The sequence below is a fragment of the Lepisosteus oculatus genome, chromosome 4, assembly GCF_040954835.1.
Source record: "Lepisosteus oculatus isolate fLepOcu1 chromosome 4, fLepOcu1.hap2, whole genome shotgun sequence".
Classification (NCBI taxonomy): Eukaryota; Metazoa; Chordata; class Actinopteri; order Semionotiformes; family Lepisosteidae; genus Lepisosteus; species Lepisosteus oculatus.
In genome coordinates, this window is record NC_090699.1 from 54,065,675 (window position 1) to 54,081,432 (window position 15,758).

Below are 15,758 nucleotides of genomic sequence, written 5' to 3' on the forward strand. Positions count from 1 at the left end.
ATAAACTGGAAGAAAAAAGACATATTACAACAGGATCAAAAGGTTCACATCTCAAAGCACAATTATCCCATATCGAATATCTTGACATAGCATTTCAGTGGCCTCTAATTAAAAAAGATTCAATAATTTGTGAATAATGTAATGTACTCTCATGAGACTGACAGGCTCAGGCCTGAAGCAGAGCAAAACTCAAGACAACTACAGAAGAAACAATTCAGAAGGAGGGAAAATGTGGAAAAATCCAAAACTGTGTTGATGTGTCTATGCCTCTTGAAGAAGCTTTTCTCTACTTGACCAGTTTCAGGTACAGTATGAATATCACACACATTTTAAGACCAGAAATCAATCCTTTTCTCATTAACGTCAAGTTTTAAATCTACAGTAAGATCCCTTAAATTATGAGATATGAGCTAGAATACTGGACAGATCAGAAATCTTCATCATGATGTTTCGGTCACAGACTGATGATAATAAAGTGTACAAAAGTTGTGATGAACATAGTCATGTGTATTCTTAACTTTTTGATAACATTCAAGTTTTTTCCTTGGCTGGATATCTTATATTTCATGTACAATGGGGGTAATTGCTGGATTCTATCCACGTCCAGCCTCTGTATAGAATAACACTCACATTGTTGGGGTCAAAGGTCAAGGAATGAGGACATCTTTTAGGTCCTGACCAGAAGGGCAGACCAGAGCTTGTTTTCTGAGAGAGAAGAGAGAGAATTAGGAAGAGGCAGGGAGAAATAAAAAGAAATATTTCCTTTTCACACAACTGCAAAATATTTTCGCTAGAAAATATGCAAAAGCTGGCCAAAATGCCTGATTCGGAAGTTGATATTTATTATCTCTGTTTGCAAATGTTGATTTAATACAGTTGGATTCAACAGGAAAACAAAAAAACAAAACTTATTTTTCTTTTAATTTATAATATATATTATAAATATATACAGTATGATACATTATGTAGCTGGATCCATAATATATGTGCTCAATTAATTTAGTAGGGACTTTTTTGCATTAAACATTTTGAGGAATGCAACAGATAAGCAATACTATCAATACAACAGACAATTAAGACTATCCAACAATTTGTCTTTGGACAAAGGAACAGAGGTTAAACACTCTACCACAAAAAGAGGCAGTGAAAGCTACAGTATAATCTGCCAGACAAGCAGAAACACAATGGCCTACACAATGGTCACACTCTGTCCTGCTGTGTGCTAGCTACTGTGCACTGAAGGGTTATCTTGGCAGATTCCTGATTAAGAGGACCTTACTGCTTACTGCTGAAGACGACTGACCTGGAGTGATGAGAGACAGTACATTACAAACACTGCTGACTCTAGAGTAGACTGAGATCTACAGTATGCATTTCTCTTTAGATTAAGAGCACCAACACAATACAAAAACTTAGATAATTAACACAAATACAGATCCATTAAGAATTGTACGAGATGAACAAGGAACGCATATGATGATGTGTCATTTCATTGTCATTTGAACCCCAAACAAATTCCATATTTGCTTTCTTTTTTTACTCAAACAGTTCTGCACAGACTGTAAGGCAACATAACTCTGCATCTCCTGTATGACTGTAACTTCATGATTCTCTGCATAGCCACCGTCTATGTTTTGGTGTGCACCTCTGTTTGAGCCTATGTACAATCTTAAAGACTATGTAGAAATACTTGTGTAGAGAATCGATAAAAAGTCAGTTAAAGTTTTTTGTAAGCAATAAACAACCATAGAGATCTTACATTTTGCAATTAAGAAATGCAAATAATGTTAAAAAATTGTATTCTATTAAGAAATTAAATTCCACCAGGAATCATTTATGTTGCAATGTGTATTTTGTTGGATAACTCTATCCAATTTCAACCAACCAACTTTAAAGCAATGACAATACCAACAACAAAAGAACCATTTTCCCCCGTCAGTTCATTTAAACTGATGTTCCTTCTTTATTATTACCTCCTCTCCTGGGATTCTATTAAAGTCAGCATTTTATTGCTTCTTAGAAGCAGACGCCTATTATTTGACATCCAAAATTCAATGATGTGGCTTAAGGGAAATGAACAAGCACATTAATTTGAAATGTTGAAAGGCCAAGCGTAGCTCTTTGGAAAGGGCTTATGTTCCTTGCTAGAGGGGAAAGGCACTTCATGGCAGTAGTAACATGTTATTAAATACTGAGCAAATTAAAAAATTCTGCGTTTTATGTATATTTACAATCTTCCCTAAGAGTGCTTTCAATGCTAAAAAACATGGTTGAGATAAAGAGCTCTGGTACTCTATATGGTATGACCTAAGAATTACAACTAAAAACACTCCCGTGTAAAAAAAAACAGCAAGCAGGTACTCATACCTCTGCAATACCTTAACCCGAAACTTTCTAGTAACTTTGGCACTATTCAAGGCGAGTTCTTTCTTCATTGCTTAGAGCACTTTTTGAGTTTCTTCAATGCCTGGTAACTACTCTACATGTGGCTTTCCAGACTGTTCCACTCCACTGCAGTACATTTCAATAGAACCAGCACCTTATCAATCTTGCTGATCATCAATAAAATAATGAAGGTGGCAAAATTGAATAGGGCACAAAATAAGTAAAATGGCTTAGAATGTTATATGTAATGTAATCTTTCAAAAACCATTTGAGGTCTAATCACTATGACTTCTGATTGTTCTGTAAACAGGAAATGCCCTCTGGTTTTGAAAGCAGGACAACTGCACAGCATGCAGTGCCATCTCCTGTCTAAAAATTGTAAGTGTTTATTCTCTTATGTTTAGTGGATGGTGTGCAGATAGCTTTACCTCATTTGGAGGAAAACAGTGCAGCATCTGGAGAATGGCATTATTATAGAGACTCTCCCAGTGCCGCCGGGCCCAGCTCACACAGTCCTCCCAGCATTGTGGGCGCTGCTCCCCAATGCTGTTGTACACTCCCTCCAAAATCTCCAGAGCCTCTGTGTCCCCCAGCTTCAGAGTTCGTTGCAGAAAGCCAGGGTCACTGGGGGCAACACAGACACACATCAAGCACACAGAACACCACAGGGTACAACTTTGATCTGACTGACTCATAGACATTTGCTCGATTTTGTTTTTCTGCTGCAGAACTCCGAGATTGCAATACATAAATCCTTAGCAGCAGCAGCACCTCTTCTCTTATATAGTTTATATTGATTGAAAAAGCAACTGTAAAATAAATGAGACATTAGGCACAGCAATAACAGCACAGAATGTGAATTTCAGTTGCCAAGAACTGAGGCACTGGCACAGAGAGTAGCAGAGGCAAACATATAGTAGATGTACTGTTGAGTAATGGGGACAAGTGGTGGGAGAGGTGATGCATTTAATTTGTCACCAAATGTCTCCGGGACATTGATGGGGATTTACACTATAATCTGAAGGAGAATGAATGAGAAAAAGGCTAACAGGGTCTGCCAAGGAGCTGGGAACGAGAACCAAGGTCTCCATACATATAAGTTCTCAGCAAACTCAAGCGCCAAACAATCTGGCCAAGATACGACTCCCTCGATGATATCTGCCTCATTCACATGCTTCTCCACGTCCAGTGTGAGCGCAGGGGTTCCTCAACTCACTCTCTATAAACAGTCAGCCTTTACTTTAAACAGCACGGGGGGAAAGTAAAACTAAATTAGTTGCAGATGTTTACACTCGGAGGCCTAAACAGGAAGCAGAGCAGATTTGCCTGTCATCTGGTTAGTAACATATTTCTCATCTTAAACCCCTCTGCTCTTGCTGGGACTAAAGATAGACCTGCTTCATCTGCATCAAATTTAAACAGACTTCAAATTTTATTGCCTCCCCCCCACCCCACCCCCACATCTAATTTCTTTTTATCATTCTGTATAAAGTTTAGAGACTTTGATTTCTGGTGAGAAAGTTCAATTCTCAATGTAAAAAAATCCAAAAGGTGGCTCCAGGACACAGGTAATGTAAGTGGTTCTGAACATGCTGTACAGCTGATTTAAAACCAACAGTGCATTAAATGCTGGACTGTCAATTGAATTAAACTGTGACAGAAGAGCCACTCTAATTATGTTTGAGGTCTGCGCGGGGCAACACACGGAAGAGATTCCCTTCCTCTGTGGGGCAGAAAAGGGTTAAGTGACAGAGACTAGTTATGAAAACAGAACTCTGGTTTATTCATGTATTTCACTGCTTTCCACCGGGAAGTCTGCCCATTAAATTTATCTGGACATGTCTGGAGCTGGACGTGCTGTAATCCCTGGCTCTCCCTGCGACGGCTTCGCTGGCCTAGTGAAGGGTTCTTGCCTTTTAAGGTGGGTCATGTTTTATCTTTTTAAGATTTATCAAGTCTACAAAAACAATTACAGACTATGAATCAAACCAGGCCCTTAATGAGAATAGACTGGGTAGAGTTGGACTGATTTATAAGGCTTATATAGAGATCTTATCGCCTCATCTGGCAACGTTGGGGAAAGGGGTGATGACTTCTTTCTGGCTCAGCTGGGAGCCAACAGGATACAGTACATAAGACAGAGTTTATCAAAGATAGGTGTTATATTAAATTTGAGCACAGATCAGGAGTAGTATAAAACAATCTGCCATTTCTGATAGTCCACATCCATTTACCACAAACCAGCCAAATAATTCTTCACCTATATTATCTGTCTGAACTACCCGGACGATGGATTTAACGCTACATGGGTCAACAGTATTACTGTACGTCATCTCCCATTTTACCTGAAAGACATGCTTTTCAATTCCAGCTTGCTCCAAATTAAATCCATACATAAATTAATTATAGGTCATAATGAGCAGGCTTATTTAATAACAATGTCCTCTGCAACCTGTGGGTTTCAAATGCTCAGCTCGGCACAAATTAAGTGAGGGACATCTGTTTCAAAAAACAATGCTATCAGAAGATTTATTGAATCATGCCCTGCAAAACCTTTTTAAATGTGTTTTTTTGACAAATTAGATTAATATCGTGCTTGTATGCATGGAGGGAACAGTGTAGGCAATGCCAGTACCTCATCCCCTCAGTCCTTCTCTCATTGACTAGTGCTTCCAAGTCCTCTTTATATAGAGTGGCATGCTGCCTTGGTGGACAGCCTCACAGCTTCAGGGTCCTGTGTTTAATTCTAACCTAAGACACCCATCTGTGTGGAATTTGCATGACACTCATAGATTCAAATAGGTCTTTGCCAGTCACTCTGGTCTCATCCCATTTCCCAAAGATATGCAGGTTGGGTTCCATTGGACATTCTAGAATGCTGGCTAGGGTTTACTCCCTGGTCTCTAGTAGCTGACTGAACATGCCATGATATGCCATTTCTTATCCACACATGGCCTGCATATACAACAGACGACTGCAGAATGCTTTGTTTTGAATCGTAGAAGCAGGAAATAAAGAAAAAAGATTTTAGTTCATCCTTAAACACTCTAGGAATATACAGGATTGCATGAGAATGGAGCTGAACAAGTCCTTTCAATTGTCATTTGGGCCCAGTTGGAGAAACACTGACCTACCCTTTCTGTGGTTATGGAAACACATTTAATTGGTATAGCATCACATAAACAACGTTTAATAAAGAACTGCATGTAAACCTGAAACAACATACAGCACAGCAAAGGCAAATAAATTAAATACAATGAAAAATGGTATTTAACTAAAATTAAAGACAAAGCAATTGAAAACCAGCAATGACATTCTGTTCCCCTAATTGGTGCTAAATCTCAAGCAGGGCACTGTGAAACTTGCAGCATGTCAAAAGATGAATGGCTTTGACAGATGGACGTGCTGTAGAAGCAAATCTGTTGGTCCTCCTTCTTCCTGTGGGGCACAGTTGTTTAAGTTGTGAAGCTTAATCTTAAACAGCAGCGATTCCAAACTGGGTGTGTATATAAAGTCTGCAACCAGAGTAAGGTTGCCAAAAAGTCCAAATTCAGAACAAATCCTGATGTAATGTCAAGAATGTATGGCGAAAGCATACAATATCTGCAGTATTTCAACTGTGACACTATCTAGCTTTTTTAATGACTACGGAACACTCAGCCTCTATGAATATAATTAAGAATAACAATATTAAAAAAAACACATTTACCTAAGATACTGGTTAACATTTTCTGCTGGCTGCTTGAAAAGCCCTTCAAACTGGTCTCTGGCCCACTAGGAAGACAGGAAATGTATTAGGAACACAAATGACAAGCCCTGGAGAGACGCAACATACAGTAGCAGGCCTTAAGTCTTTGAAATCAAGAGTTTTATGACATTTATTTTGTTCAATACAATTAAACAACTGTGGCCCTTAAGAGCTGTAGAAAGTTAGGGTCTTCAATTCAAATGCTCTCTAAACCGCTTAAGTGAATAACTCACATGCAACCCATAACCCAATACCTAGCGGGGTTGACTGTCCCTGAATTAGAGATGTCTGAAAATGCCTTGCTCTCTTTGAAATCTCTTTTGCTACCATCCCCAACACTATTTATTTTATGCTATCAAACACAAAAGTTAAGATCAGTTATTGGTGGAACTCTGGGATCCTAAGTGGCTTAGCCTGTAAGGCAGTTGCCTCAGCATACAGTATGTCAAGCACTATGATGCAGGCATTATGGGTTCAAACCTGGGCCAAGTCACCAGCCAACTGTGCTGTGACCATGGTTCCACAAATGTCTCTGTACAATTAGTAGAGCTCTGCTGAGAGAAGAGTTCAGATTTGATGGCTACGGCTCTCTCAGATCCTGGATGTATAGAACCCCCCTTTGACATCCAGCAGGGGGGATGCCTAATCTGTGACATGTCAAAATATGAGTGGGTCAAAGGCAGGCAGATAGGAGCCTACACTGCTTACACGTATTTCCCCTGTATGCAGTTACAGGGTTCATGTCTGTAAGCCAAGACATGACAAACACATAACAGGAGATTCCGAACTCAGTAGGTGTATAATAAAATTCTCAAAAAATTGTTAAAAAAGTCAATGAACTACTGTAACAATGAAAACCAATTAGCTGTCTGGAGTGAAGATAGTGGTGGAATTGCTGCCAGCCTGCATTTACCATGCAAGGTAATAGCTGTCATGCATCGTGATTAGGTGTTTATTGTGTCTGCTTCGCTAGTGCTAGAACCTTTACTGCAGCTGCCAGAGAGCTGTTAATGACACAATTACAACATTTGTTCCACAACTAACAGCACAGTGAAGACAAAATCCTATTTAGAACATAGTTAAGACAAAACCAACTCCTAAGAATCGGCAATAAAAAAGTACCAAAAAAGTTACAGAAACATTCGGCAGCTAAATCCTTTTAAATGGAAAACCTCAATATTTTAGCAACCAGGTGGTCTTTTGGAGACGCACATCTCCCAAAGGATATGTTCCAAGATATTAATAAATCGTAACTGTGCAGCAAAACCACACCAAGAAAGCTGATATAAGATATCAATACAAACAACTAGTTTGAATTTTTAAGAGTTGGCTTAAAACTGTAAAGGTTTTGTGTTATTTGTTCTTTGGAAAGCAGCATTGAAAAACCAATGTTTTCAAAACAAACAGAAAAAGAATAAAAAAGAAAAGCATTCTTAGCATGGCTGACAGTTCTTCACTGGCATGTTTGGAAAGCAACCCCTTGTTGCTCTTTCTCTCTGAGGTAGAAACAATGTGGCCTGCAAAGCCTTAAGGTTGTGAACAGCACCTGCACACCAGCTGGACCACATTTCCTGTTAGGCCCTGACAACCCAGACTCCTGCGCTGGCTTGTTGAGTTATGAAAAAGCTCTGCAGTGAGAGGCTCAGGCGCAGGGCATCGATGCTGGGGTACAGAAGTGCTCTGTAGAACTCAAGAGAGCTGTTGTAGGTCACTGGAAGCTCACTTTTATTTAATTTGAAATTGTCAATCCAGCCAAGGAGAACTGAGCAACATGTTTTTAAACAGATTTAGATGTAAAAAAGGCATATACCTTACCTGAAGGGTGTGTTCAATTCGATATGGGAAGTTCTTGAGTGTGCACAATTGGAATGAGTTCTGGGACCCACTTTTAGCTGGTCCATAAGGTTCTGTCAGAAAGGGCACAATGACCTGGGTGTGCCCCTTGGCACCTAGAGTTCCTCCTTCCAGAAGGGGCTTCTGGTATTGAACACAACGCCCATCAACGTACACTCCTAAAGAACATGCAAGAGTGTGCATTAAGACAGCAGGTTATCCCGTGTATTGCAATGCATTCATGACAGCTAAAAATGTTGAAGAAAAAGGTAGGCAGGTATAATTTTTTTTTTTAATTGTTGCTTAAAGCAAGCGATTTTCTAGGATGTAAGCAAGTAATTTACAGTGACTTGTAAGGGCCGGAGACTGCATTGCTTATGTAAGTCAGTGTGGCTACTGTAGTTAAACACCGTTCTCTCAAGTTTATGAATGCTTATGCAAATACCATCTGAAATTTTGTGAGCTTGGGTGCTGGTACAGACTTCTGATGCACGTGGAGCTTAACGTTATCCATGCGTTAAGAGATTTTATTAATCTATTCTTGTGCATTTTTTTTAAATAAAGCTTTTTTTATATCTGAGGACCAAAAGCTTTTTTAAGGTCACCTGTAAACCTTATTTACTGTGGCTCAGATAAAAGCTAACAATATCAGGTTTAGAGACAGATTAGTGAGGTGACATCAATGTGGTGGGATGTGAGAAAGACCCGTGTAAAGACATAAAAACCTGTTTTTGCAGACTTTTAAGTCAGGTTTTAACTTGAAGCCATGTATTGAGTTGACAACATTGCTTTTGCAGTGGCAGATATGCTTTTTCTGCTGTTCCTGACGTGTTGAAACAGCAGTCAGAAGCGTATTAAACTACACCAGCAGTACTGCCACACCAGGATCAGGACTCACGGGCTTCAATGTTGTCCAGAGCAGCAGCAACACCATCGAGTTGGGAAAAGAACTCATGTCCGTAGACCTGCTCGCTCTCCGGACCTACTCGGTTCTGATGGGCCGTGATGTGGAGAGCAGGATTCATTCTCCTGATCACTTGGATGGCTGTTTCCGATTTGGATTTCTGAGGTGAACAGGAAGATGGTGGAACAGAGCAGGTATATCAGGTGAAGGGAAAGGAAAAAGCATAAGCACCAGGCCATCCTGATGAAAACACTGCAGTGCAGATGAATGTGACTGCAGATATTTTAATACTAGTTACATGATTGAAATCAATAAGCGGGCTTGTTGTTTGAGAGATACCTAGAGAACAATTTATTCGAGAAAACAGAATGTAGCAATGTTACCACATTGATGGAAAAACAAGGCAAGGAGGCTGTTGGTAAAAGAAAGAGACCTTCACAGGGTAACGATGTCTAGAATCTCTCAGCTTTCTACAGCAAACCATGATCTGCATTTTCAATTTGATGTGAGTTGAATGTTTGATATTGATTTAAATATGTAAGCTGGACACAGCTGCTCCTCAGTTGCATGTTACAGAAATGCAAACAAAAGGAAATTCAACATTGTATGTCACTGAGACTGGTGAGAGACAACAGTCTGCATGTCTGAGGAGGAAAGAGAGACAGACCCATAAAACCAACATGGATCAAACATTTCTTACTCAAGAGACATGGCCAGATGGGGTCATAAAAAATAGACTTTTGAGTGAGTTGGGGGGTAGTGTCCAGTAGGAGTGTGATCTCAAAAAGAAGCTAACTGGAATTGCATGCAATGCGATACGCTGGTAAAAACTGAAAGACGACTTCTGACTTCTTCTCCTTATCAGCAACCTTTGACACAAATACTTAACAAACCCTCACTGACAACACAAAGATTAACCAAAGGTTTAGAATTAAGACCCAGAAGAACCAAAAAACAGCTATCAATATTTAATCATAGATCCTCTACTGTGAACTGGTGGTATAAAACAGTTCAAGCTGACAGCAGTCGAGGGCACATGCTTTCTGAAAGACATTTTCCTGGTTCTAATAATAGCAGTTTGTGGGAAAACTGTAGGGGAAAAAGAAATGCAATCTGACCCAAGAACTGCAAGAAATAAACAAGACTGAAATGCATAGTAGTTTCTTTGTTGTACAATTTCAGTTTAGTCAATCTACAGCCATTTTGCTTCATGTATCCTTGCAGTTTGCGGAAAAGGGTGACTTAATTAACAGATTATGAAAAGAAGATCATAATCACCAATGTGAGAATATCTGGCTCTGAGGATTAATGTACAGCTCAATGTTGACAAATGTGTGCTGCACATGGACTAAAACTCCAGGACCTTTAAGTCAGGATAAATCTAGTTCTCCTTTTCGGGATTACTACTTTCCTGTCAAAAATGAGAGCAACATTTCTCTATTAATTCCTAAGGCTATGTTACACTTTAGTTCAAATCATTCATAAATATTACGACTTATAAATAAAACTCTTTTCTCCGTGCAATCTCTAGAAATTAGTAACTTGTTGTCCATACTTGTTGCAGAAGATTTGAAAAGTGATTTTTTTGGTGCACATTTATAGTTTATGAAAAAAAACCCTCTTTAAAGATTAATGCTGTATTCTGCACCTCAGAAGAACGAACACTCATATATATATATTTTTTACCATAATGTCTTCAGTCCTAAACAGGAACTGTCGGTTCAGATTGGACCTCTCAATGGAATCCATATCAGTCACAGTGATGTGCCCGCCCTTTCCAGCTGCCAGGCCAATCAGGGCAAAGCTTTTCAATAGCTCACAACCAATGGCACCCGCTCCCACCTAAACAGGGTTTAATTCGTCAAGACAAGCCAGACGTTTCGCAAAAAGAAAAATTCTTGCAAGTATTTTTAAAATATGCTTTGTGTGTTACACTGCTAATCACATTGTTTTGATAAAGGTTCATACCGCAGTTTATTTAGATGATATAAATGTTAATTATTGAATATTAACTAAACATAAATCAGAAAAGGTAGAAAAAAATTTATATAATTTAAAATGTACTTCATTTGAGACATGGATCCCATTCTAAGGTGTCACATTTTTTGCACAGTGATAACCTACAATTCTAAATACATTTTGTTTTTCACCCTCTGTTTTTCTTTGGGATTCACAATGGCAACACAGTCTAATTTATACTGTATGGGACTGTAAGAATCTACAAGAATTAAATACACCCAAGTCATGAGGAGCAATCTGTGCTGAATGATGGACTGGTATCAGCAGACGTGCATGGAGACCAGAACAATGTCCAAGAATATCCTGTACAATATCCCCATCATGCCCAGATAGAGCGTGCTCCTGTCGATCTCCCATCAGCACTCACCTGCTTTCTACTGCCAAAAGGGGGACACCCAGACAGAAACGGGCTTGTGCTACAGTCAGTAACCTTTTAAAGGTTCATTTATATACTGATGGAAAAAGGAAATGCAACATTTTCTAGAATGAGAATACTATAGTTATAGCTTATGTACTTTCACCAAAAGTTGTCAATTTGTTCTAAGCCCTCTGACCAGCAATACAGCTTGTGCAGTGAGGCATTACAACTTCCAAACACACGAAAGCTCATTAGGTGCACTTCTACCCAACAAAGTCCAGGTGGAACAATGCCTGATCAGGCCACCTTTAAAAAGGCCTTAATTCAAAGCTTAGGTCACTGCAAGAAAAAGGCCAAACTAAGAAAACTTAGTCTGTTTTCTGTGCATTCCATAATACCTCGAATGTCACCAGAAGCAAGGAAGAGGGCCATTGGCATGCTGCAGGCAGGCATGTCATGTGCCAGCATTGCCGGACACTATGGACTGTGGACACTATGGAGCTCCACTGTGTGCAGAGAAGGCTTTAGCAGTCCGGGCAGGACAGATGACTGTCCAACATCCGGTCACCCTCAAGTGATCACACCAGAGCACGAACGACACATCAGACTGGTCCATCTGAGAGATCGTTTCAGATCTGCCACCCGTACTGCTGCTGAAACTGCCGACAAACACAATGCCTGCATCGGTGACACAACAGTGAGGCTCCATGCTGTTGGCCTTAGAGCAAGGCGACCTGTCAGAGACCCTCTGCTCACACCTCCTAGACGTCACACCCGACAGGCTTGAGCCAGACAGAGGCTGTGATGGTCTCGTCAGCAGTGACACCAGGACCTATTCATGGACGAGTCACTCTTCAGCCTGTTCCACGCAGACGGGAGGGCCAGAGTGTGGAGGAAGAGGTGTTGCGTTTCTTTTTTCCATCAGTGTATATAAAAAGACTTATTTGTGACATACATGTGTGCCATTTTGCAGATATCACATTCTCTCTCTCCAATATGAAAAAAAAAAGCTTTTAGCACAAAACAAATCACTTCTATGAATCCAAACAAAGAGACCCTTGGTGCCAAGGTTTCATTGCTCGGCAGAGATAAATGTTCATCACTCAGTCAGAATAAAACGTTAACAGGAAATTCCACCTGAATCAGAGTCACTTCCTGAGTGTATCATTATCAACACAAATGACAGCCCTGATGTAGCAAATCACTACAACTTCTAATTCTAATTTACTTTTTATGCCAGGAGAGCCCTCTGGTGGTTACTCCTCAGAAATGCACTTACCAAAAAGTAGCGCTGCTGGGCAAGCTTTTCCTGGAAAGCAGAACCGAACACAGCGATCTGTCCATCATAACGACAGGCCCGCTGAAAGAGAAGCATTCTACACTCAAACCTGTTACCTAATCGGGAAATAATTCCTGACATTTAAAAAATAATTACAGGAGGAAGAAAGTAGAAAAAAAAACTTGTGCATGCCGGTAAACATAAAATAAGAAATAATTCAAGCGCAGGGTTGGGATTTTAACATCTTCAGCAAAGATGCCAGATAGAACTGTGCTCGTGAGCAGCACTCTCCTAAAATGCCATGGCAAAAAACTTTGAAGTACTAAACAGATCACTTTCATTAATCCCCACTTCTATCAAAAGATTTCAGACCATTACTGCGCAGAGCAAGTAGGAATCTTGGAAATAGCCAGGAATTAACATGCTTGGGATGCATATCATGGTCCTCTCTACAGACGTGCATTATGCTGTAATTATCACTTGATAACGCACTAAGATGATCTTTTTTATCCAATAAATAGTTCTGAAATTACAAAAACGTTTGTAAGATATTCTAAACTTTTAGCTAGATATTTAAATGATAATACTAAATATCTATTATATATGAGATATTCTGAATTATAAATCACATACATTTGGAGACAAGACACAGGTAGCATTAACACGCCTGAGAAGTTATTGGAACATCATGACGGTCACATGACATGCATATCTGATGACTTTATATCCCAGCTATCTCACTTCAGGTGCCTTGCTCTACCATTCCTTTTGCTGGTCATGGTATATTTGGACAAACACCACTATTCAGCATAAAAACAAATTCCGTAAGGATTTTCCCCTGCAACCAGAGACCTGTAATACAGTGAACAGGGAACTCACAGGGGCACAGGTGTCCTCTGTCAGAATCAACTCCTCGTCCTCCTCCGGCAGGCACTCAAAAGCATCGAAGTACAACCATTGATACAGTGGGGTAAATTTTCCACTGCAGGCCTGTGGAATGACATAATAACACTGAAATAAAGCACCACAGTTCAGAATAGAAGGGCACATTTGCAGAGAACGTTATGAACATGTCTGAAGTTCAAGTGCATAAAAAATGTTCACCAACTTTACGCTGGGTCTTGTCCCAGTTTGGAAAATTATTCTATCTCCCATAAGAAAGCATTCATGAAAGGAATAGTAGGCACAGCTGGGGGAGCTAACCAAAACAGGAAATAAACACACAACACTTCCTGCCAAGTCTAACAGTGGGCATTACTTTCCCATTGCAGACTGTGTCTTAGTTATATGCTGAATCAAAGAGGTACAATCACACCATCATATCTTGTAGGGAGGACTGCCTCCAGGCAGTCTAAAATAAAATCCTAAAATTCAAGTAATTAAAAAAGTGATAACATGGAAAAGATCACCAGAAATTGTAATTTGATACGTTGAACTTCTCACTCTTTTCACTGTTTTTGTCATTAAAATTGTGAGTTGCTCACTGTATATTGATCTAAGAGTGTTGTTAAAATGATGTGGCATGTACAGAAAGAGGTTCCAGTTTGCAGTATAAGGATTACTAAGAGTACACTGTGGCCGTGATAATGCTTTCTGTAAAGGCTTAATAGTTTTAACCCACATTAAAATATGAGGGAACAGACTGAACTCAAAATTTCCTTTACAGGAAAGATAATTTCTTACGGGATTGCACATCCTGTACAGACTGTTGCAGTCAGACTTATTTTCCAGAATCACAAGGGTTTTTAGTTTTAATTTTGATAAAGACGTCTGACATACATAAAAGCTGTGTTGTGTTTTATATTTCCTTGACATTTTGCTAACAATATATATGCTTCCCATTACTTGCCAATGATCACTCAAACATCTGGCCATGGCTACAATTTTAAAACTTTTACTTATTACATTTTTCAAACAACCATTTAAGTTCGCAGATTTTTTTTAATGTGAAATGACTGGAACATTATTCATGGTTTGTAATCAAACTGCCCCAGTGTTGCAGAGAGTGGTGTAACAAGGTTAAAACGTTAACCTTCATGACTTCCTGGGCTGCCAAACCTCCAATAAAGGCATTGACAGGACTCAGATCTCCCACTGCTGTGAATGCCAGCTTGCGCACGGCGTGCTCATCTAACTCATTCAGGACATCCGCATTCAACTCCTTTGCCAATGCAAGCAACCGTTCTGCGTCACCCTTAAAAAGCCAAAAAAGAAAGTGTGTATGAAAGCTTATGAATGAAAAAAAGGCATTGGATCTTTTTCTTATCAAGCCATTTTTATTAAAGTGAAGTACTGCAGGCTCGGCAATGCGGAATGTACTTTTCAATTTCAAAAATTACGCTTTAAACCATTTCAGATCATTCATTTTTACCTGAATGCCAGTATCTCAAAGAACTCCCTCCATTGGAGTCAATGGAACAGTTATCAAATTTCGAATATCAAGTTGTGGCACTACAGAAAAACCATCATGCAAGGAGTTAAGATGCAGCAGTGTTCTTATCTGTTACTCGTTTAACAAAACATATTCGGTCTCAAATCGCCTTACTGTATGTTAATAATAATAATAATTAATAATTGCTTACACTTATATAGCGCTTTTCTGGACACTCCACTCAAAGCGCTTTACAGGTAATGGGGACTCCCCTCCACCACCACCAATGTGTAGCATCCACCTGGATGATGCGACGGCAGCCATAGTGCGCCAGAACGCTCACCACACATCAGCTATCAGTGGGGAGGAGAGCAGAGTAATGTAGCCAATTCATAGAGGGGGATTTATTAGGAGGCCATGATTGGTAGGGGCCAATTGGAAATTGTTATAAATGTTGTTATAATTCACTTATGAAATAAATTTTCACAGCTTCAGCTAGAACGCTAACCTGTGCTCTTGGTTTAGGCAGTCTGCCTGAATCTTTAATGAACCGGTGGAGAGCCTGAAAAGCAACGTGCAGTGTCTGGTGACGTTCCAACTTTCCCAAATCAGTCGCAGTGATCTGAGGCTGAGTTAGAGCTTCGTTTATGGGTTTCTATGAGAGAGAGGGAAAAGCAGGACATTGAACAGAATTAGTACACAATGATGGGACAACACAAGCTATAGTAATTCAGTCCAATGGCCCACAGCTTCTGCTTAAAACTGCCTTTTTGCAGTCTCCTGGGGAATTTTTATGTTTTTGAGTGACAGGCAGCATAATCCCTCAATAAGTCACTGTCTCTCTGTCGTAATCCAGAACAC

At 39.7% G+C, this 15,758-nt stretch overlaps 1 protein-coding gene across 1 annotated transcript in view; it reads right to left on the reverse strand.

Moving 5' to 3' along the window:
- Positions 1-15,758, reverse strand: part of uba7 (ubiquitin-like modifier activating enzyme 7) — an 80,693-nt gene that overhangs the window by 57,860 nt on the left and 7,075 nt on the right. The window contains exons 9-18 of the mRNA XM_015347304.2: positions 15,406-15,552; positions 14,559-14,720; positions 13,406-13,516; positions 12,527-12,607; positions 10,557-10,712; positions 8,865-9,030; positions 7,949-8,145; positions 6,095-6,159; positions 2,814-3,009; positions 631-705 (exon numbers count right to left, since the gene is read on the reverse strand). Coding sequence (XP_015202790.2) covers positions 631-705; positions 2,814-3,009; positions 6,095-6,159; positions 7,949-8,145; positions 8,865-9,030; positions 10,557-10,712; positions 12,527-12,607; positions 13,406-13,516; positions 14,559-14,720; positions 15,406-15,552 — 1,356 coding nt within the window. The remainder of the gene's footprint in view (positions 1-630; positions 706-2,813; positions 3,010-6,094; positions 6,160-7,948; positions 8,146-8,864; positions 9,031-10,556; positions 10,713-12,526; positions 12,608-13,405; positions 13,517-14,558; positions 14,721-15,405; positions 15,553-15,758) is intronic.